Source organism: Pristis pectinata, chromosome 9 (genome assembly GCF_009764475.1).
Source record: "Pristis pectinata isolate sPriPec2 chromosome 9, sPriPec2.1.pri, whole genome shotgun sequence".
Lineage (NCBI taxonomy): Eukaryota > Metazoa > Chordata > Chondrichthyes > Rhinopristiformes > Pristidae > Pristis > Pristis pectinata.
The window spans coordinates 7,139,525-7,162,415 of NC_067413.1; the positions used below are offsets into that span (position 1 = coordinate 7,139,525).

The window sequence follows — 22,891 nt, forward strand, 5'->3', positions numbered from 1 at the left end:
ATCTGGGATCATGCCTTTAGCTTAACACTTATGATATTAACTAAGATAAGATATCTTTATTAGTCACGTGTACATTGAAACACATCTTTTGCGTAGAGTGTTCTGGGGGCAGCCCGCAAGTGTCACCACACTTCCAGTGCTAACATTAGCATGCCCACAACTTTCTAACCATATGTCTTTGGAATGTGGGAGGAAACCGGAGCACCCAGAGGAAACCTCCGCAGAACACGGGAAGAATGTACAAACTCCTTACAGACAGCGGCAGAGAACTGAACCCGGGTCGCTGGCGCTGTAAAGCGTTACGCTAACCGCCACACTACTGTGCTCACTGGTTATATAACTTGGTTATAACTTTCTGCAATAAGTTTGATGGAAAATTTGTGTGTAAATACAACTCCTTTTTAATCATGAAGAGGCTAAGAGTAAGGCTAATAGACTAGTTACAACAAAGGAGGAGGCATTTGGCTTGTGTCTATTCTACCACTCTATCTTTCTCTAAATTTCTTGCCAGCCTCTTCTTTGCAGCCTTGCAGATTTTTCTCGACTATATATTCAATTCCCTCTTGAAGGCTACAGTAGAACCTACCTCCACCACATCTGCAGGCAGTGCATTCAAGATACTGACCAAAAGCTGCATGAAAAAGTTTTTCCTCAAGTCACTCTTGATTCTCTCCCTCTTTATTTTATACCTGTGAGCTCTAATCCTCAACTCCTTTAACAAAAGGAACAGCCTCTCACTATCCACTCTGTCCAGACTCTTTTTCATTTGTTATGCTTCTATCAGATCTCCATTCAGACTCAACAGTGAAACAGTCCTGGCCGTTCCAATCTGTCCTTGTAACAGTACTCCCTCATCCCATTTTCTGGACTTCATTCTTTCACAGCCATCATATAATATGGTGGCCAGTTAAAACTAGTCTAACACTTTATAAAGGTTCAGCACAACTCTTCTCCTTTATGCTTAATACCTCGATTGAAAAGGCGCTAAATTGTGCATGTCTTATTAAAAGTTTTCTGAACCTGCCACTTTTATGATATGTGCAGACAACACCCCCTCCACCCCCACCCGGTTACACTGCTCCTGAACCTTTCTACAGCAGTTTCCTTTATTCTATATTGCCTCTCCTCATTCTTCCTACCAAAATTTCACCAGCCTCTATATCCCGCTGCAATTTATCAATATCCTCTTTGCAGTTTACAATACTACCAGATTTTGTGTCATCTACAAATTTAGAAATTTTGGTTTGCATCCTGAAGTCTAGGTCATTAATTATTGATTACAATGAACAATGTCCCTATCACTGATCTCTGGGGAATTCTACTATTCACTTCCGTCCAGTCTGAGAAACAACCATTTACCTACACCCTTTTGTTGTCTGTTACTTTGCTAACTTTGTTTCCAAGCTATCAATGTCCCTTTTATGCCATCAGTAACCTTTTATGCAATCAGTAAGGAAAGGCAGCAACACCCCCGGCACGATTGTTCTCAACACTGGTGCCCCACAAGGCTGCGTCCTCAGCCCCCTACTCTACTCCCTATACACTCATGACTGCATGGCCAGATTCTGCTCTAACTCCATCTACAAGTTTGCAGATGATACCACCACAGTGGGCTGTATCTCAAACAACGATGAGTCGGAGTACAGAAAGGAGATAGAGAGCTTCATAACATAGTGTCATAACAACAAACTTTCCCTCAATGTAAGCAAAACAGAAGAGCTGGTTATTGACTTCAGGAAGGCGGGGGCGATGCACATGCACCTGTCTACATCAATGGTGCTGAGGTCGAGAGGGTTGAGAGCTTCAAGTTCCTCGGAGTGAACATCACCAATAGCTTGTCCTAGTCCAACCACATAGACACCACAGCCAAGAAAGCTCACCAGCGCCTCTACTTCCTTAGGATGCTAAAGAAATTTGGCATGTCCCTGTCGACCCTCACCAATTTTTATCGATGCACTATAGAAAACATCCTATCTGGATGCATCACGGCTTGGTCTGTCCATGACTGCAAGAAACTGCAGAGAGTTGTGGACACGGCTCAGCTCATCACGGAAATCAGCCTCTCCTCCACAGTTTCTGTCTATACTTCTTGCTGCCTCGGTAAAGAAGCCAGCATAATCAAAGACCCCTCCCACCCAGGACATTCACTGGTCTCCCCTCTCCCATCAGGTGGAAGATACAAAAGCCTGAAAGCACGTACCACCAGGCTCAGGGACAGCTTTTTATCCCACTGTTATAAGACTATTGAACAGTTCCCTAGTACGATTAAAATGGACCCTTCACCTCATAATCTACCTCGTTATGACCTTGCACCTTATTGTCTACCTGCACTGCACTTTCTCTGTAGCTGTTATACTTTATTCTGCATTCTGTATTGCTTTACCTTGTACTACCTCAATGCACTATGTAGTGAATGAATTGATCTGTATGAATGGTAAGCAAGACAAGTTTTTTCACTGTACTTAGTGCAAGTGAAAATAATAAATCAATTCCAATTCCAATGTGCTTCAGCTTTAGTTGATAAGACTCTTATATGACACCTTATCAAAAGCCTTCTGGAGAACCATGTATGCTTCACCAACTGCATTGCCTTCAACTTTTAGCTCATTGAAAAAATTTCATCAAATTGGTTAAAAGTGATTTTTCCTGAAACAAGCCATATTGGCTTGTAGATACCTTAGTCCATAGATACCTTTTCCTCAGGTGACTGTTAATCCTGCGCTGGATAAATGTTTCTTTCAGCTTTCCTCCCACTGAGTTAAACTGTCTGGTCTGTAGTTGCTGCAATTATCCCCACTCCCTTTTTTGAACGTTACTTCTCTCAAATCCGAGGATGCATCCCATTCAGTCCTAGTAGCTCTCCTACTTAAGTCAGCCAATTTTTCCAATACTTTCATTCATCAAATCAAATTTTAAAGAATCCAATGTCTCAACCATCTTGCTTCACTATTACTTTGGAGCACCTCTTTAATTTTTAAATAATAGAGTCCATCTTGAAACAACTTAGCAGAAATGACTTAATACTAAATTACTGCCCAGAATCAGTAATTTAGTGTTTAGTAATTAAGTACCCATTCAGTACCTTTACAATGCCCTCAGTATCCATGTGCAAGCTTCCATTATTGTCCTCAATGGGCTCCACTTCACCCTTTTACTATTTTTATTTAGAGGACTATAAATTGAGCAACAATTTGTGATGATGCAGAATTCAGAGTAGCTCATCCTTGCTGTAAGTTGCTGGCTGATATATTTAATAAAACAGTTGTTCACATGCTCCCACTATTTGAATAGATTCTGGGCAGTAATTTAGTGTTTAATAATTTCTGCTCGAGTTGTTTCAAGATGGATTCCATTACTTAAAATTGCAAATTTTAATCAGTTCCATTTTTGCAAAGCAAATGTTGAATTTTAAAGCAGCTGAAAACCTCTAATCAATTATCCTATTGGCAGAGAATATAACTTTTTAATGCCTGTTAGTCATGGAACAGCAAGAGGGCTGAGAGACGTGGATAGACAGGATGTTTTTATCATTTTTTTTAAGATTAATTTTTTTGAAACAAACTGCAGTTCGTATAGTAATGAATTTGTTTAATTTTTTTTCCTGATGTCTGGCACTGCCATTTTATTTTCTCGACTTCTAAGCCATCTCCAATGACATGATTTGTTCTTGGGGCGATATAGTTGTGTGGATTCTGTTTTATTTTTAATTTCTGGCTTTCTTTCATGCTTCCTTCTTTCTTTATTGTTTCACTTTTATCTTCTTCCTCTTACTGCCTGCCAGTGAAATAAGACTCCTAACAAACATTATAATAGGGGGAATTCAGCAAATGCATTCAATAAAGTTATTGTAAAATATGTGTAATGCTTCAGTTTTTAAAGAAGAATTATGTTTAATATCATATTTTGCAAATTTTAAATAATTTTACTTTGAAATGTCAAAATATCAAAGTAATGAGATTTCTGTACGTGGTTAATGTTCATATAACTTCCACCCATGTAGAAATGTTGAATTAGCTAGCTTCAGTGTTAAATTTTCACATAAAAATATTAACCCAAAATTGTGAAGTAAGTCTTATCAACATGTTTTAGTTCATGTAATTGTGACATTTTAAAATTATACACAGATATAATATGTCAGTTTTCTGTTTTGGCTAATTGTACACAGTTGCTGTCTTCATTTATTTTTACAATAATTTCAATCTGCTGAATGGTCTTTAGCTCCAGAATTGGTGTTGAGGAAGGTGATCAACTTTGCTGATTGTACAGTTTGTCTGGACAAGCGAAATGCAAGTGGAAAGATTGAGTTTTACCAGGATCCTTTGCTCTACAAGTGCTCCTTCTGCACCAGACTGCACTTCACTTATGACAACCTCAACTCTAAAATTCCATCAGTTATTAAGGTACGTTTCTAAGAGGGTTTTGTAAAATGGGGCTAACAACTCCTTCATTGGGTCAGACTAAATTATTATTGGGGGATGGTTGTGGAACATTGTAAGTGGGTGTTATTGATTAAGCTGTGAAGTTGCAGTTGCAGAATGATTATGTCATAGCACTTCATTCCCCAATTAAAGCAATGTTCTTAGGCATTCCCTGATCAAATTGTTGAAAATCTACAGCTGAGGAAATTAAATTCAGTAAATTATATTAATCTGGAATAAAAACTGGAATCAGCGATGGTGGACTATGAAACAGCTGGATGTTGTAAAAACCCATCTGGTTCACTAATTTCCTGAAGGGTAGAAAATTTGCCCTCTTTCCCAGGTCTGGCCTGTAAATGACTCCTCATGTGTTTGACTCTTAACTTAGCCTCCTTGAAAGGTAAGGCAGCAAGCACAGATAATGTGCTCTGATTAAAATTATGGTCAGAAGGAGAGGTGTTTTACTGGTAATTGCAGTTTCATTTGGAGCTTCTTAGATAATGAAGCAGTCTGTGCCGATATGCAGCAGGTTACGGACAACATTCAGACTTAGGCTGATAAGTGACAAGTAGTGTAAGTGACATCCAGTGAGGGGGATTCCAACCACCCATTGTTAATGTTCAATGACATGCCATTCTGAACCTCCCAGTACCAATTTATTAGAAACTTAACTGGACCAGCCAAATGGCTGGAATTCATGCGGCAAATAATTCATATTCTGACAACCCAAATGTCATTCCACCAAATGTGAGGCACAAGATTCTCATATTGCCTGGATGAATCCAGCACCAACAGCTTCAGGGAATCTTGAGAGCATACATGATGTAGCGACTTCATTTGTCTGTCCAGTTACACAAAAGCACGATTAGAATGGTGGAAGCCTCTAACAAATTTGGGCTTTTGAAGAGATGCCCACAAAATAATACAAATCTAGATAAAAGTACATTTTTTTGGTCCAAGTCAGAGAACAACTCTCAGAGATTTTTGCCAGAAACAAATAATTATGTAATTTGGGAGAAGGAAATGAATCAGTTTTAAGTCTTTCGCACCACCTTCTATTTGCTGTTGAAGTAGCTTGAACTTATTACTGAACATAAGTTGATGATAAACAATTGCAAATGCAAACTTGTTATTAGGAGTTTGTGAACCAAATTAAACAAGAAAGGGAAATGTTATGCCTGACTATGATACTTCATTAGCATCTACACCAGTGAGAATAACTAGTTGATTATCAATATCAATCGGGGAGCTCTTCTGTTGCCTCAGAATTGTTGATTGTCAGTCACTGGGCCATGCTGTTTATTCTAGTTTAGGAGGCCATCTCCCAGCACTTTGGGGTGGTTGATTGGAGAATGGGAGCATCACAGTACAGACAGACAGCTTTTACAGTGATGGGGCTTGCCCATAGGCTCACTAGATGTCAAAGCTGTCACTGTTACTTCATGTTTGTGAATGTTTGGTTACAATTGAGACCACTTCTTAAAATTTTTTTTTGTTGAGCAATACAAAATACACTCTAGTGTAGTGGTTAGTGTAACGCTTTACAGTGCCAGTGACCCGGGTTCAATTCCGGCCACTGTCTGTAAGGAGTTTGTATGTACTCCCCGTGTCTGCGTGGGTTTCCTCTGGGTGCTCTGGTTTCCTCCCACATTCCAAAGACGTACGAGTTAGGAAGTTGTGGGCATGCTATGTTGGTGCCGGAAGCGTGGCGACACTTGCAGGCTGCCCCCAGAACACTACGCAAAAAGATGCATTTCACTGTGTGTTTCGATGTACATGTGACCAATAAAGATATCTTACCTTTATCTTAAGAACAACTAAAAGCATTGAAAGTATCTTAATCAAATATAGTCCTGTATTTATCTTTTTTTATGTCCTTCATTCATTTTAATGGGGACTGCTGTGTTTGTGTCAGATTTAATCTGATATAAACTCAGTGAGCAGATATCCTAGTGTGAGAGCTGGGAAGCCTTGTTTGTAAGGCCCTATAGAGTCTGAGGAGTCTGCTGGTGTAGCACAGGGATAGTCCAGATGCCGCCTTTGGTTTAGCTCCATGCCAGTGCTGCAATCCAGGTTTTCTGTGAGATAATAAAAAGTTGGAGGAACTCGATGTTTTGGGATGAGACCCTGATGCAGGATCTCGACTCGAACCATTGAACATTCCTTTCCCTCCACGGATGCTGCCTGACCCACTGAGTTCCTCCAGCAGCTTGTCTTTTTGCTCCAGATTCCAGCATCTGCAGTCTCTGGTGTCTCCTGTGGGATTCATGTGCAAGTGCCAGGACCAATGCTGGTGTGGAGCTGGAACATTTGGGCCAATGAATTAAGTGGATGTAATTGCTTTACTGATAACCAGTTGCTCAAATTGAATTTGGCAGTTTTGCCAAAAAAAGTGAGAATAGATTCCTTTGACAAGAAAATAAGGGGTTGGCCTTCAGGACAGAGATGAGATGAAATTTCTTCACCCACGAGGGCTGTGTCAGCTCATTTGCTGTGGATATTCAAGAGAGATGAATAGATTTTTAGATATTAAGAGAATCAAGTGCAGGAAAATGGTGCTGTGCTAAAAGATGAGGATGATTTTACTGAATGGCAGAGTAGCTATGAGGACCCAAATTGCTTATGTTCCCATCACATACTCGTTGGGCTGAATGGGTAAATTCTATACAATTCAATGTCGTAATCTTTCAATATCAAATGCCATAGATTCTACGTTGATCTCCAGTATATTGCTCTATCATTTACACAATTTTTCTGTCACTGAACATTTTTCATATAATGGAAAAGATGTAATAATCCAGTGTTTTGAAGTAAGAAATATCATGAAATCCAGTGTGGAAATTTTATCTTAATGCATGTTTTTCTTTTCACTTATGATCCTGGGGTTGAATTAACACACCTATGTGAACCATTTGATGCCTTGGTGTGAAAATCATTGAGATAATGTTTGCATTAGTTTTTATTGTAGCAGCAAATGAGTTTAAGGCTGTAATTCATTATGGAGTTCTGCTGACATTTATAAACTGCTCAAGCTTCAGTTTCACAGTTGGACACTATTGAAACTGCTTGATTTGAATTACTGCTATGTAATATGTTGCCAGTGATAAATTAACCTATAAGTAACCTATCATTCTTGCAATATGTCATCCTACTAGTGCAATAAATCATTCTTTGGTTTCCATGTTAGTTTTGTAGGAAATGCCCAAAATGTATGGAATTTCCAATATATAATTTCTATTATGCCCATACATTTTGGGTCCTTTCTCTGGTTCACTGTCTCATGCTTAGTTATTAGTTACCATCCTAATGTATCCTTCCTTGGTCAAAGCCTAGGTCCCTAGTTGCAAAGCCAAAGGTTGAACAGAAAACTCTTCATTGAATTTCAGTATATCATGTGATCTGATGATCTTCCTTGACTTCAGAGGACAGTAAAATATTTCATCAGACTGTGGCTTGGCCTGTAAATTGTTACAGTGGGTAAGTGGAGAGCAGCAAAGGCTTCCTGCAGGTTTGTAGTCAGTACAGGCTTAAAAGAATGCAGGGCATTCTCCATGGATGATAGCAAATAACCAAGTTGCAATGAACTGCAGCATAAACTAGTTAATTCACTTAATATTAGTCTCTGTAGAGCAGATTATTGCTGGCATTAGTTGGAATGCCTCTGTACTCATGAAGACTGATTACTTCAATGATGCTCCGATTCAAGCTTGTCTGAGAAACAGAAAATGAAGAAAAAAAATACGCACAAGAAATTTAAATATACTTCTGGTAAAAGTCCCAAAGAGCTGTCAATAAAAGCTGCCAGATGTTTATTATTTGAACTGAATGACTTAAGCTTTTCCAGGCCATGCATAATATGTATTTTCTGGGCTGTTGTATCAAAACAAGATGAACAATTATCAGTGAGTCAATCTGTTGTTTCACCCTCTATCTGCCCTGCCAAAAATGTAATAAACCAGTACCATGGTACATTCTCGTGAAGATATAGCCAAGATAACAAATATATCTGTAATTCTTATAATTTGCTTCCTGGCAATAAAATGAAATAATTTTACAGAACAGAAGGAAACCATTTGGCTTATTGCACCTAAATCTCTGTGAAAGACAGTTCCTCTTCTATGCTTTTTCCACATACTCCTTTAATGTATTCCTTTTTAAAATGTTTAACTAATTTTAAAAGTGTTATGATTTCTTCTTTGCCATTAATTTGTCTCTTCTAGGATATTCCACATCCTGACAACTCTTTTAAATAAGTACATCTCATTATGTTGTTCTTTTAAAATGATCTCAAATTTTTCCTTCTGGTTACCAGCTTATTTTTATATTGTTTTTAGAACTGTGGGTATCACTGGTGTGCGTTATTTATTGCTTTCTCCAAATTGCTTCATGGACATTAAGGATCAATATGAACAGCAGCAATTTGCAGTTATATAGCACCTTTTTCCAGATAAAATGTTACAAAATGCTTCACTGGAGCATGATCAAACAAAATGTGGCACAGAGCCATTTAAATAAATTTAGGGTAACTGACCAATCGCGACAGGTTAGATGGGCATTTTAAAGGAGCAAAAAGAGGTAGACACCTGGTGAGGTTTAATAGGAAATTCCAAAGCTTCATCAGCTAAAAGCATGGCTACCAATGTAGTAATTTGAGGTGCATAAGAGGCCAGAATAGGAGCAATATGGATATATTTAAAGGCTTTTGAACTGGTTACAGATGCCAGCATGGGTGTGGTCACTGAGGAATTTGCAAATGAGGTTGATCATAAAATGTAGGCTGTATCAAGGGGTGAATGTTCTTTACCTTGATAGGGACAAGTCGATGTTTGAAAATTTTACTGCAGTGTATATAGTCATTGAACATTGCAAGTTTTCTATGAAAAACATTTCTGCAACACAGAAGGAGGCCATTTGGCCCATCACATCATGCCAGCCAACAAAGAGGTACCCTGCCTAATTCCACCTTCCAGCTCTAAATCTGAGGCCCTGCATGTCAAACTCCAAGTATTCATCCAAGTATTTTTTAAAATCCATTGAAGTTTTCTGCCTTTGCCACCATTTCAGGCAGTGAATTCCAGACTCCTACCACTCTCTGGGTAAAATGTCCTCATCTCTCCTTTAATCCTTCGACCAACTATTTTAAATCAACTCCCCCTAATCTAACTACACTGCTAAGGGAAATAAGTCTGTTTTAGTTACTCCCTCTAGGCCCTTCATAATTTTATACATCTCACTTAAATTTCCTCTCAGCCTCCTCTGTTCCAAAGAAAACAACACCAGCCTATTCATCCTTTCCCTCCAGCAAAAATTATGCAGTCCTGGCACATCTTCATAAATCTCTGTACCCTCTGCAGTGTAATCACAGCATTCTGGTTTGTGGTGGTTGGAACTGTACGTAGTACTTAAGCAGTAGCTTAGCTTGTGTTGTAGAAAGCTTGAATATAACTCCCTTACTCGTATATTTTGGTCTTGGCTAGTAAAGGAAAGCATCCTGTATGTCACTTTTAATTATCTTATTGACCTGTCCTCCTCCCTTTAGGGATCTCTGGGCATCAATTTCTCTCTGTTCTTCCAAACCTCCCAGTGTTATTCCATTTATTGTGTATTCCCTTGACTTTTTGCACTTCCCCAAATGTATTACCTCGCTTTTACATGGATCCAGGCCATGTACGGTGTAATGTTCTAGTGTTTCAATCGACTTCCCTTTTTTTGCCCTGTCTTCCCCTCTAAGCACCTTATCATTCAAGGGACTCTAAATTTGGCAGGTCCCCTCCCCCCCGCCCCCCCTTTTACTTTATGGAACATGTTTATTCTGAATCTCTTGAATTTCCTTATTGAATATCTCCCATTTAGCTTCAAGTAACCATTCTCAGTCTGCTTTTGCTAATTCACTTCTCAGCTGAGTAAACTTGGCCTTGCCCAATGTAGAATTTTCTCACCAATTTTATCTTTGTTCTTTTCTGTAAATATGTACATTAAATTGATCATTACTGTAAAGCTGCTGCCCCATTGATATTCCCTTAATCTGCCCATCTTCTTAAACTTTTCTGTTCCAGGAAGAATAATTTTGGTTTCTCCAATTATACTTCATAATTATAATCTGGGGTGACACCAGTGAATTTTTCCACATCACTCTCATATCCCCTCTATTCTGCCCATAACTTGTGAAACAAAGGACTGCAGATGCTGGAATCTGGATGAGAAACGCTGTGATGCTGGAGGAAATCAGCAGGCCAGGCAGCATCTGTGGAGAAAAGCAGGTGGTCAATGTTTCGGGTCAGGACCCTTCTTCAGGACTGAAGATAGGAAAAGAGGAAGCCCAATATATAGGAGGGAAAAGCAGAGCAGTGATAGGTGGACAAAAGAGGGGAGGTGGGCTGGGCACAAGGTGATGATAGGTAGGTGCAGGTAAGAGATAGTGATAGGCAGGTGCGGGGGAGGAGGGGAGAGCAGATTCACCGGGGGATGGGTCAAAGGTAAGGAGAGAAAGGAAAATAATGGGTAGAAAAAAGAGAGAGGCTAGGAAAGGGAAGAAAAGAAGCATGGTTGGGGGGGGGGGGGTGCGGGGGTTACTTAAAGTGGGAGAATTCAATGTTCATGCTGTTAGGCTGCAAGGTTCCAAGACAGAAAATGAGGTGCTGTTCCTCCAGTTTGCACTTGGAATTCTCCTGGCAGTTAAGGAGGCCGAGGACTGACATATCAGTGAAAGTATGGGTGGGGGAGTTGAAGTGACTGGCAACGGGGAGATGCAGATTGTGGTTACAGATAGAGCACAGGTGTTCTGCGAAACGGTCACTTAGTCAGTTTTCAGCTTTCATCTATTTTTCCCCAAGCATAGTGCCTATGTAGAAATAAAGTGCAGAGTGAATGAATTGAGTAAAATTAATTTGAATTCAGGAAATTCAGCTTGACAGTTGAGAGTGGAATAACTTAAAGTTGGTAAAGTCAAATTTGGAATTATTGTCAAGAAAGTTTTCACGTACAAATCCATACATAGAATAATGTAACATAATTAAAAATCTTGCAAGCATTTGAGAAATAGATTCCAGGGAATTATTTGAATAGATGAGTTCATTTAAATCTTCGAGTAACTTCTGAATTGAAATTTAAATGGCTGCAGTGTAAACAAAGATAAGTTTAGTGTTGTATTGTGATGAAGGAATTTATTTTGAATTAATTTGAGTTTGACATTGATTTGATTGTGTCTTCAGCTCTACCTCCTAATAGAAGACTTCCATTATAAAGTTGAAATAGCTTTTTATTTTTTTCTCTTCCTACAGATCCATGCTCTTGTTGAAAGTTTGAAGCTCTCTATCACAGACCAACAACTTCCTATGCTAATCCGTATAATCCAACTTGGAATTGCCCTCTACTATGGTGAAATTTGCTCTTACAAAGATGTTGAAGTGGAAGAAACAGGTTCAAATGCAAAGGAAACATCCATTACTCCAGTGGGTAAGTAAAAAGTATTACATTTTTAATCATGCTGAAGGATTGTGGAATAAACCAGTCAGGTTAATTGACATCTTCCTCGTCAGCTTAAAGGGAAACAGACCTCTATTTCTGATGAAATGTGGCGTAGTGTACCATCTACTGGATGTACCGTAGCAATTTGCTAAGGCTTCTTTAGAAGAATCTCCCAAAATCAAGTTTTGGGAGATATAGATCTAGTCAACAAACCTCTGCAATTCTCATCCAAAATCTCCAAAATCAAGTTCCACTACCAAAGATGAAAAGGACATCAGATATGTGTGAACACCACCATCTCCAATTTGCACACCAATCTCATTAGAAAATACATTGCTGGTACTTCCTACTGTCTGGATAAAAATCCTGGAATTTATTACCTTGCAGCATTGGCAGAGCAGGAGTTTCACATGGATTATAGTGGTTCAAGAGGAGTAAGCAAGAGATTCTGGCCTGCTTTGCCAGTGATGCCCACAATTTGAGAATTTTATTTTTTATACTTTTTCACCAGGCGGCCTTAAGATGTAACTTTAGTGTTCCAAGCTTCTGGTAACAACATTACGAATCCAGTACTCATAGTCAGTAATTTAGTTACATAAGTAAATTGGCACGCATGCATTTGTAGTTGCTTTTTTTGACAAGATATCATAAATTGTAAACTGGACTATTGCACATAAACATTATCCATGGAAAGTTCAGATGTTAATATTTTGAGTTGACAGGATAGGGATCTACATCTCCAAGTTTACTGATGACACACAGATGGCATTGTATACAGTATAGATGCAAGCATAAAATTACAGAAAGCTGATGCAGGTCAATCCCCAGTTTACAATGCTGACTTATGTACAGCCGGTGGTTATGAATGAGTGTTTGGAAAACTGGCAATATGGATTTGCTGTCTGCAGGGGCTGCAGGCATCTACTGCCATGTGAGAACTCAGTTTATGGCTGCATTTCCAACTTGTGAACTGTTTGAGTTACGAACAGTTCACAAGAATGAAACCTGGCTGTAACCTGGGGATGAGGTGTATTAGATTTAAATGAATGGGTAAAACAGTGGGAGGGAAAAAGCACGTATTTGTACAATCTTAACATAGCGAAATACGCCAGGACACCAAGGAGCTTCATCAAACCATTCCACGTAAGAAAATTTGGGGAAAGACTGATAAAAATAGACTCAAAGAAGCTGGTTTCACGGTCTACTACAAAGGAGAAAAGAGAGATTTTGGATGAGAATTGCAGAGCTTTGTTGACTAGATCTATATCTGCCAAGATCCAATGATAAAAATTGGCATTCTGCAGGAGACCAGCAGAACATAGTTACCTTGTGGGATTTAGAGATAGTGAACTGTCAGAGAATAAAAGAAATTGAAAACATGATTCAGAATTTTAAAACCAAGGCTTAACTGGGAGCCAGGTATGAGTCAGTAAGCAGAGAGTTGATGGATATAAAGGTGAAATGTGGTGGAGCTTTGACAAATGCAAAGATAATCGATGAAGCTCATGGGATGTGGGCTTTTATAGGTGGTCAAAGCCATGCTGCAGCTGCACTAAGCTGGGGTTTGTCCTGGAATTCTATGTTTAGATCTGGGCACCACACAACAAGTGAACTCGAGAGAACACAGCATTACCAAATGGTTAAATTACAAGATGAGATTAAAAAACGAGGGTTGTATTTTTTGAAAATGAAATCTGACATTGCTCCTTTGCAGCTCGTGGCAGCTGGAGTTGAAATTGTTGTAATGTTATTCAGGTATCACAACAATGTAGCACATTGTAAATCTCCAAACCAGGAAATAGTTGTAATTCTGATTCTTAAAGTACTATATTTATGTTTTCTTCTAAAAGTTATTTGATGTTATGGTTTATTGCTCACAAGTGCTACACAATTGAATCTTATTTTATGTGTTCAAGAAGAATCTGACAAAGGAATGACCTCCACACACTCGCCCATGGAATACTGCCTAAGAACTCGGTGAACTAGTTGTGAAAGAATAAGTAGGAAATCTTCCAGTTCAATGAGCGTTGCTGCACAGATTTTTAAAATATAAAGACTTGCATTTTATTTGATTTGCAGAACACCTCTGTTAGTCTGCAGGTCTGAACTTGGGCTTCTAGTCACCTGTTGTTATAGAGTCAGAGTTAGGCAGCATGGGAACAGGCCCTTCAGCCTAACTCATCCATGCCAACCAAGTTGCCTACCTGAGCAAGTCTCATTTGCCTGTATTTGGCCCATATCCATCTAAACCTTGCCTATCCATATATCTGTGCAAATGTCTTGCAAATTGTAACCTGTGTCTACCACTTCCTTTGGCAGATCGTTCCACTTACTCGCCACCCTCCTGTGAAAATGTTGCCCCTCGCGTCCTCTTAAAATCTTTCCCCTCATAAGTTTATGCCCTCTAGTTTTAGATTAATCTATCCTGGGGAAAAGGTCTCTGACTTTTTACCCTATCCATGTCGCTCATAATCCTGCAAACCTCTATAAGGTCACCCCTCAGCCTCCTACTCTCTAGTGAGAACCAACGCAGCCTATCAATCTCTCCTTGTAACTAAAGCCCTCCTTTCCAGGCAACATCCACAACTGCAGATTCTCTATCAGGAGGAATTAGAAGACCCCATGGGATTACTTATAGAGGACAAGAGAGCTCTTCACAGTGTCCTTCCAATACCTTCTCATCAATTTAAACAACCTGTGATCATAGTAACATTGTGTGCCGGCTTGTTGTCAAGTTTCCAACATCACAGCAATTCAGATGTACCATACAAAATAAAAGGTCTTCCACTTAAGACTAAGAAGAAGAGGAATGTCTTTTTTCAAAGTTGTAAATCTTTGGGATAGAGAACTGTGAATGCTAAGATTGTATACTGATTTTGGAACTGCAGGAGAATTGAGACACTGGTGATCGGGCAGGAATTTTCATTAGAGGCTGAAATTTGGAACAGTCCTGATTCTGCTGAATGAATGTAGGCTTGAAGTTCTCAGTGGCCAACTCCTGTCTTATTTCTTATGTTCTTGTAGCTGCAGTCTGCCTGTGAAGTGTTTTGGGATGTCTTAATCCTGAAAGATAGTTTGTCTTTTTTTCAAAACTAAATCAACTTAAGAAGTGTTATTGTTTTTTTTAGTAGAAAGGTCTCATCTGCATCTTGGAAATACTTTACAAGCTGCATTTATTCTAATCTCTTTGCATCTTGAAGTGCTGATTTTTGTAGAATTCTAATCTAGTGACTTCAATGCCTGATCAACATTGGTTGTGAAGCTGAATCGCAGCTTCCAGAGGGTCATGGTAATTTATTGAGAGAAATGCTGGGTAGTAAGATCTGCAGAAACTGCGAGAAACCTAAGCAATTAGTGTTGGCTGGCATGAGTAGCATTCTTCATTCAGAGCCAGATGTGCAGTTTGTTGTCATGCTGCTGCTATGTGAAACCATGCAAGTGAATTAGGGATCCATCAGAAAAATATACAAGTGGGATTAGTTGCTAGAACAGAAATTTCAAACGACTGTTATGAATGCACGTCGTGTGGATTTAAAGCTTTCATCATTTGCAAAGTATCTTACAGTTTCATTGCTACTGCCAATGTTACTTTTTTTTTTAAGGACACCAGAGTAGTGAACTCTCAAGTAGCAGTGCACAATATATTATCATTTTTGTCAGTTTATTATCTTTATGCACAAGGGGTGGAGAGCATGTGCTTTACCCATACATAACCATTGTAATATGACGATTCAGTCGGTATAGGTAATAGTTGTATTATCAAGCTATTGTTCGAACTTGATTTTGCTTCTTAAGTTCTTGTTTTATTGGTATTGGTTTATTATTGTCACTTGTACCGAGGTACAGCGAAAAACTTATCTTGCATACCGAATGTACAGGTCAATTCATTACAAAGTGCAGTTACATTGGGTTAGTACAGAGCGCATTGATGTGGTACAGGTAAAAACAATAATAGTTAGTGACATAGAGTTTAAATTTAAAAGTGTAGAATGATTATAGTAAGGGTAATGAGTAGATCTGTAGAGAGCAGCTTGCAACGAGTCGCCACCTGTTCATTCCACATTCCCTCCTTTCCCTGTTTTAGACAACAATTAACAAATGTAGGAGCATGAAGTCAGCTAATTTGAAATTATATCAATTGTCAAATGAGAACTGTATGACAACAAATGAGAATTTCCTCAATTGTCACAAAAATTGTTCCTTAGATGCTCTCTGGCCCAAGGAACTCAAGTGTGCAGAGTTGCCTGCCAATGTATGCCTAGAATCTCTCTGAAGGATTGATAATTATCTTGATGTAATCCTTGAAAATATTGTCTGAACAAAACATGATCCTAATACCCAAGTAATCTTTTAAATATTTTGTTGAAAAGTTCAAATGTATTTATAAAATGTCAGTATTTGTGCTAAAATACTTTGCACAATAGATAATGTATGCATTGGCACCAAATTGCAAGTAAGAAAAATTGAAAGAACTGGAATAAGGAAGTCGATTGCACAGTAAAGATTTATGATTTTTATTTTCATGTGACTTAACACTGCAACAGCAACGTGCCATTATATTGCACTCTCAATAATGAAAAATATCTGAAAAGATAAAATCAGATGTTGAATTAAAGCAGAGATTGGGGCATGTGAGAAAGGTACAAGGTAAAGGGTTTTGAGTACAAAATTCCAAACAGAAGGGTAAGATAGCTGAAGTTAGAGTAGCCAGTTGTGGCATGAGTTATAAATCATGGCTTTGGGGGACCAGCAGCCGCTACGGATGAGCAATGATCAAATTACTGGGTGAGTAGCATTATTGGTATGATAGCATGCAGGCAGCAGAATTGTGGAGGTGTGAAGTTTAGATGGTAGATAATGGGAGGCAACTAAGGATTTTCATGAGACAATCTATTTCAACTAATGTACCAAATAACAAGAGTCACTTATATGGGCTAGTTCAGTGTGCAATGCTGGAAATATGAAATTACAAATGAAGTATGCAGGAAATACCTAGCAGCACAGCCAGCATTTATTGAATGCTGTTTCTCTCACTCCACAGTTGCTGCTGGATCTGTTGAGTATTTCCAGCATTTTCTTTTTCTTAAGTGAATGTACCCATTGTGTACTTAGAATTGTGTAATATTTGTCAGATTTTTATCATTAAATCCAGTATACAATTTAAAGGAAAATACCTCTTGCTTTTATTGTTTCTCTTCAAGATAAACAGTTGGAGAACTGCCATTAGGGATTCTGGGCACATGATGCACAAATACTTTTGCCCTGCATTTCATTCTGTGGGAACAGCATTTTATTGTGTGGAACTTTTAAATTGTTGCAATAGAGCACACATTTAGATGTCAGTTCTGCATCCAAAGATTCTCCTTCCATATCTGGACTTAATTTAAAATATGGCATTTGTGGTTTAAGATTTTATCTGACTCTTTGGCTACAGTTGTATCTACATTACATGCCCATCATTTTGATCCAACTTGCAGCCATTAAATTTACAGGTCACAATAAGAGTACTTGACAAAATTCTTAACAGCCTTTGCTGGCAAAAAATGATGTTTCTTTGTGGGTTTTGAAAGTGTATTAATGTGCAACATATTGCACAGTATTCCATGTTATTATTATTTAAAATGTTCAAATGTTGTAATGATGTTGAAGAGTCATAGAGTTGTACAGCACAAAAACAGGCCCTTCAGCCCACCACATCCATGCTGACCTTTTTGCCCATCTGCGCTAATCCTATTTGCCTGCATTAGGTCTGTATCCTTCTGTGCCTTGTCTATTTAAGTGCTTGCTAAATGTCTCTTAAATGGAGTTGACTGTATCTGACTCCTCCATCTCTGCTAGCAGTGAGCTCCTGATATCAACTGCTGTCTGTATATATAAAAAAAACTTTCCCCTCAAATCCCCTTGTAAACTTCCTTTCACTTTAAAGCTATGTTGTCTTGTTTTTGATACCCCACCAAGGGAAAAAGATTCTGATTACCCTATCTGTTGCTCTGATAATTTTATATACCTCCTATTAGGTCATCCTTCAGCCTCCTTCACTCCAGGGAAAACAAACCCAGCCTATTCAATCACTCTGCATAACTAAAATCCTCCAATCAAGGCAATATCCTGGTGAATCTCCTCTGTACTCTCATGTGCAACCACATCCTTGCTACAGTGTGGTGACTGGAACTGCACACAATATTCCAAGTGTAGTCTAAAAAGTGCCTTGTAACATTGCACCATAATGTTCCAATTTTTATATTCTATGCCCTGACCTATGAAGGCAAGCGTGCCATAGCTACCTTTCTGGGTACCCTGATAGTACCCATGTACCCTATCTACCCATGTTGCTACTTTCAGGAACTGTGGATTTGAAACCCGGGTTCCCTCTTTTCATCAATATTCCTCAGCATCCGACCATTTACTGTATACACCCTGCCCATTTTTGACTTCCAAAAATGCATCACGTCACACATCAGATTAAATTCCATCTTCCAGTGTTCTGCTCTACTTTCCATCCGATCTTATCCTGCTCTAGTCTTGGATAACCTTCCTTGCTATACACATCTGCAAACTTACTAATCTCACCTCCTACATTCACATTCAGTTTGTTAATATAGATCCAAACAACAAGAATCCGAGCACCAATCCCTGCAGTACACCACTGGTCACAGACTTACAATCAGAAAAGCATCCTTCCACCACTACTCTCTGCCTCGTATCACCAAGGCAATTTCCGATCAATTAACCAGTTTATTTTAGATCCCATGTACCTTAACCTTCTGGACTAGCCTACTGTACTAGACCTTGTCAAATACCTTACTAAAGTCCATCTGCTGCCCTGCCTTCATCAGTCTTCTTAGTTATTTCCTGAAAAAAAACTCAAATAAGTGAGGCAGGACTTCTCCCATACAAAGCCATGTTGACAATCCATGATGAGCTGCTACCTTTCCAAATATACATAAATCCTATCCCTTAGAATTTTCTCTAATAATTTCCTTACCACTAATATAAGGCTCACTGGCTTGTAGTTACATGGCTTATCCTTGCTGCCCTCGTTAAATAAAGGAACAACATCAGCTGTCCATAAGTCTTTTGGCACCTCACCTGTGGTTAACAGAGGTCCAAAAGTCTCTGTCAGAGCCCCAGCATTCACTTCCAAGCTATCTGCTCCCTTGTTTTCCATAATAACCTGTGATAGATCTCATCTGGCCCTGGGGATGTATCAACCCATATACATCCTATGACATCTGACATTTCTTCCTTAACATTGACTTGTTGTAGATTTTCCATGTACCTTTCCCTGAAAGTGTCTTCCATGTCCTTCTCCTTGGCGAATACAGATGAAAAGTATTCATTTAGGATCTTGCCCATATCGCCTGGCACTACACATAGAGTATTTCCTTTGGTCCCCAAGGGGACCCACTCTTTTCCTGGCTACCCTATTGCTCCTGTTATACTTATAAAATGTCTTGGGATTCTCCTTAATCTTACCAGCCAAGGATATTCTAACACACTCTATATTCCTCCAGAGACTCCCTTGATGCCAGTCCCCTATACCTGCTCTATGCTTCCAATTTTTCCTGATCAAACCTTCAATAACCTTTGTCGTCCAAGGTTCCCAAATCTTTCCATCTTTGCCTTTCACCCTTACTGGAACATGGTGGCCCTGAACTCATACAAAGACTCCCACTTGTCAGCTGTCATTTTGAAAAGATGGACATGAGCCAACAGTTCAGAATTATTAGTTGGAATTGTTGGTTTGTTTATGTTCTTCCAGACTAATTGTTATAGTGGTTCACCAAACTATTTATTCAAAAGCTTGGTTTTAAATTCAGCTTCAATAAGTGACTATTAAGGATCACAAGTACAAAGAGTTCTGGCAGTCTTCATCCAGTTCTCAGTGGAATGAGATAACTGCATAAAAATCCCTCAAATTAATCAGTAATTAATGTGCTATTATTTGAGGTCACAAGGGTATTGTAAAACAATACAAAGACACTTTGAGTATTGCAAAATACTTTTTTTGAAGTTGACGTATAACCATAATCAGAGAATGAGGCAGTATGACTTGGTTTTCTCTGAAATGCTCATTCTGTTCCAGTTGCTGGATGTAATCTTTAATTATATTTGTTTTGTAACCCCATGCTATTGCATTGTACAAACTGATCTTAGTGGATGATAGGAATTGCACCAGAAAAGTATGGGAATGTTGAGTCTGGAGGAGATAGAGGTTTGGAGGATATAATCGGCAACAAATGACTGAAGGGAGGGGTAGAGCCACTATTTTTAGTGAATCATCCTAATGTGGAAAATGCTGGTGAGGGCAGAAATAAAAACAGAAAATGTTGGAAACACTTAGCAGGTCAGGCAGCATCTGTAGAAAGAGAAGCAGATAATGTTTTGGGCCAAAGTCTCTTCATCATTCTCTGTTATTTCAGATTTCCAGCATTAGCAGTTTTTAAAAAAAATTTCATTCAGCTGGAAAGAGTGCAGAGGAGATTTACCAGGGGGTTACTGGGACTTGTGGGATTGAGTTATGGAGAGAGGTTGAGCAGGTTGGGACTTTATTCATTGGAGTGTAGGAGAATGAGGGATGATCTTATAGGGGTGTTTAAAATAATGAGGGGCATAGATAGGGTGAATGTGCACAGTCTTTTTCCAGGGTTGGGGAGTCAAAAACTAGAAAAGATAGATTTAGGGTGAGAGGGGAGAGACTTAATAGGAACCTGAGGGACAACTTCTTTACCCAGAGGGTGGTGAGTATATGGAATGAACTGCCAGAGGAAGTGGTTGAGACAGGGACATGAGCAACATTTAAAAGGAACTTGGACAGGTGCATAGATAGGAAAGGTTTAGAGGGACATGGGACTTGGTTGGCATGGACCAGTTGGGCCGAAGGGCCTGTTTCCATGCTTTATGGCTCTATCACTATGTTTACAATTGAGGGCACCATTTATTGTCCAGTTGTCTGCTAACATTTCTCTTTGACAAATGTGAAGCTAGCTGATCTGCAGTTTAATGCTTTCTGTCTCCTTTTTTTAAAAAAAAGGAGATATATTCACTGCTTCCAAATAGGTCCTTTTATGAATCTAATAATTTTGGAACAATAGAACAAACTGCCTCACCAGCCACTTCTTTTAAGTCCTTAGGATGAAGTCCATCACGAACTGGGGATTTGGCAGCCGGCAGCTTCAAATATTTGCTCTGTGCTTGATGATTATAATTTTCCTGAAGGCCTCCCTCTCTTCTTCCTGATTTATAGCCGTTTTTGTGATGTTACTTGTATCCTTGAAAATGAAGACCAATGCCAATTACCTGTTTTAGTCATCTACCATCTCCTATAATTAATTTCCCAAACTTGTTTTCTGTCAAATCAATATTCACTTTATTAATTCCTTCTGACTTACCACCTCTCTTTGATCAGGTAAATGCTTTTTAAGTTAACTGTGAATGGTGGGTCCTCCCCTTGGTATTTTCCTTATCATCGGAATATATCAATTCTGTGTGTTCTAACAGATCCCCTCAAATGTTTCTCAATGCATTTTGATTGACAGATCCCTTAATCTAATTTGCAAGCTCATTTTAGCTAGCTTGCATTCATGCCCTCATAATTGTTTTTATTTAAGTTTAAACTACTAGTGTTGGAATCATTCTTCTTTCCCTCAGACTAAATGTAAACTTCAATCATATTATGAGCATTGCCTACCTTGAGGCATTTTTACTGAGGTTATTAATTAATCCTGTCTCCTTGCATAATGACAGGTCTAGTATAACCTGCTCTCTGGTTGGTTCCAAGAAACTATTCCAAAAACACTCTATGAATTCGTCATCTAGGCCACTTATATCCATCTAATTATTCCAATATGAATTAAAGGCCTCCGCCCCATCATGATTATTGCCGTCTTTCGTACAAATTCTCGTTATTTCTTCCTTTACAATCCTACCCTGGAGTTACTGTTAGGAGACCTGTACATCACTCCAATATGTGATTTAGTGCCTTTATTATTTCTTATCTCTACATAAACTGCTTCTGTATCTCAGTTTCTTAAATTTGGGTCGTCCCTCTCTATTGCACTAAGATCTGCATTAATTAACAGAGGTGACTCTGTCATTTCTCCTGAATATTCAGGTCCCAATCTATTGTCAGCCTGCACTAATGTCTATCAGATCACACTCATTTATTTCTATTTACACTCTGAGTTCATCTGTTTCTTTCCAATGCTATGTGCATTCAGATGCATTGCCTTTAATTTTGTCTTTTTAATATTTTTGTAACTTCAAGCCGTGTTTTCAGATTTGTGGTTAGATTTGCATGTTTTATCCCTTCCTGTCACAGTCCCTGACTTCTCACTACTTTTCTCACCAGTCTTGTGTCTGCTTTTTGATTTGTCATATCTTCCCAACTTTGATTCCTTGCTGCTACTAATTCATTTAAAATCCTATCTACTTCCATACGATGTAGGTTGCTAGATCATCTGTGCAAGCACAGTTCGGGTGTAGACTGTCCTAGTGGTGCAGCTCCCATTTTCCCCAGTACTAGCACCAGTGCTCCATTAACTGGAACTTGTTTCTCCCACACCAGTCTTCAAGCCATGCATTCACTTCTCCAGTTCGATTTGCCAGTTTGTATGTGGCTTGTTTATAATTCAGATATTCTTACCTTTAAGGTTCTGCTTCTCAATTTGTTTCTTACCTTTGGATTCTGACTCGTCTCAACCTCTTTCCTTGTCCTGTTGTTGGTACCTCTACATATTGCTCCGATTAGATGTCCTGAGCTCTGGTGTTGGGCAGGCAGTATGGCCTTGTGGGCTCTTGCTCTTTGCTGCAGAGAACAGTGTCGATCCCTCTCACTATATTTCCCCCTTAGAGTCATAACAGAGAAACAGGCCCTTGGCCTACTGTGTGAATGCTGACCATCATGCCTATCTATACTAATCCCACTTGCCTGCATTAATTCCTTATCCCTCTATGCCTTCCTCATTCAAGTACGTGTCGAGATGCCTTTTAAATGCTGTTACTGT

General features: G+C 39.0%; 1 protein-coding gene across 1 annotated transcript in view; it reads left to right on the plus strand.

Moving 5' to 3' along the window:
• The window catches only part of LOC127574065 (intermembrane lipid transfer protein VPS13B-like), a 795,946-nt gene that overhangs the window by 69,392 nt on the left and 703,663 nt on the right, over positions 1-22,891 (plus strand). The window contains 2 exon segments of the mRNA XM_052022696.1: positions 4,219-4,400; positions 11,699-11,873. Of these exon segments, the coding sequence (XP_051878656.1) occupies positions 4,219-4,400; positions 11,699-11,873 (357 nt within the window).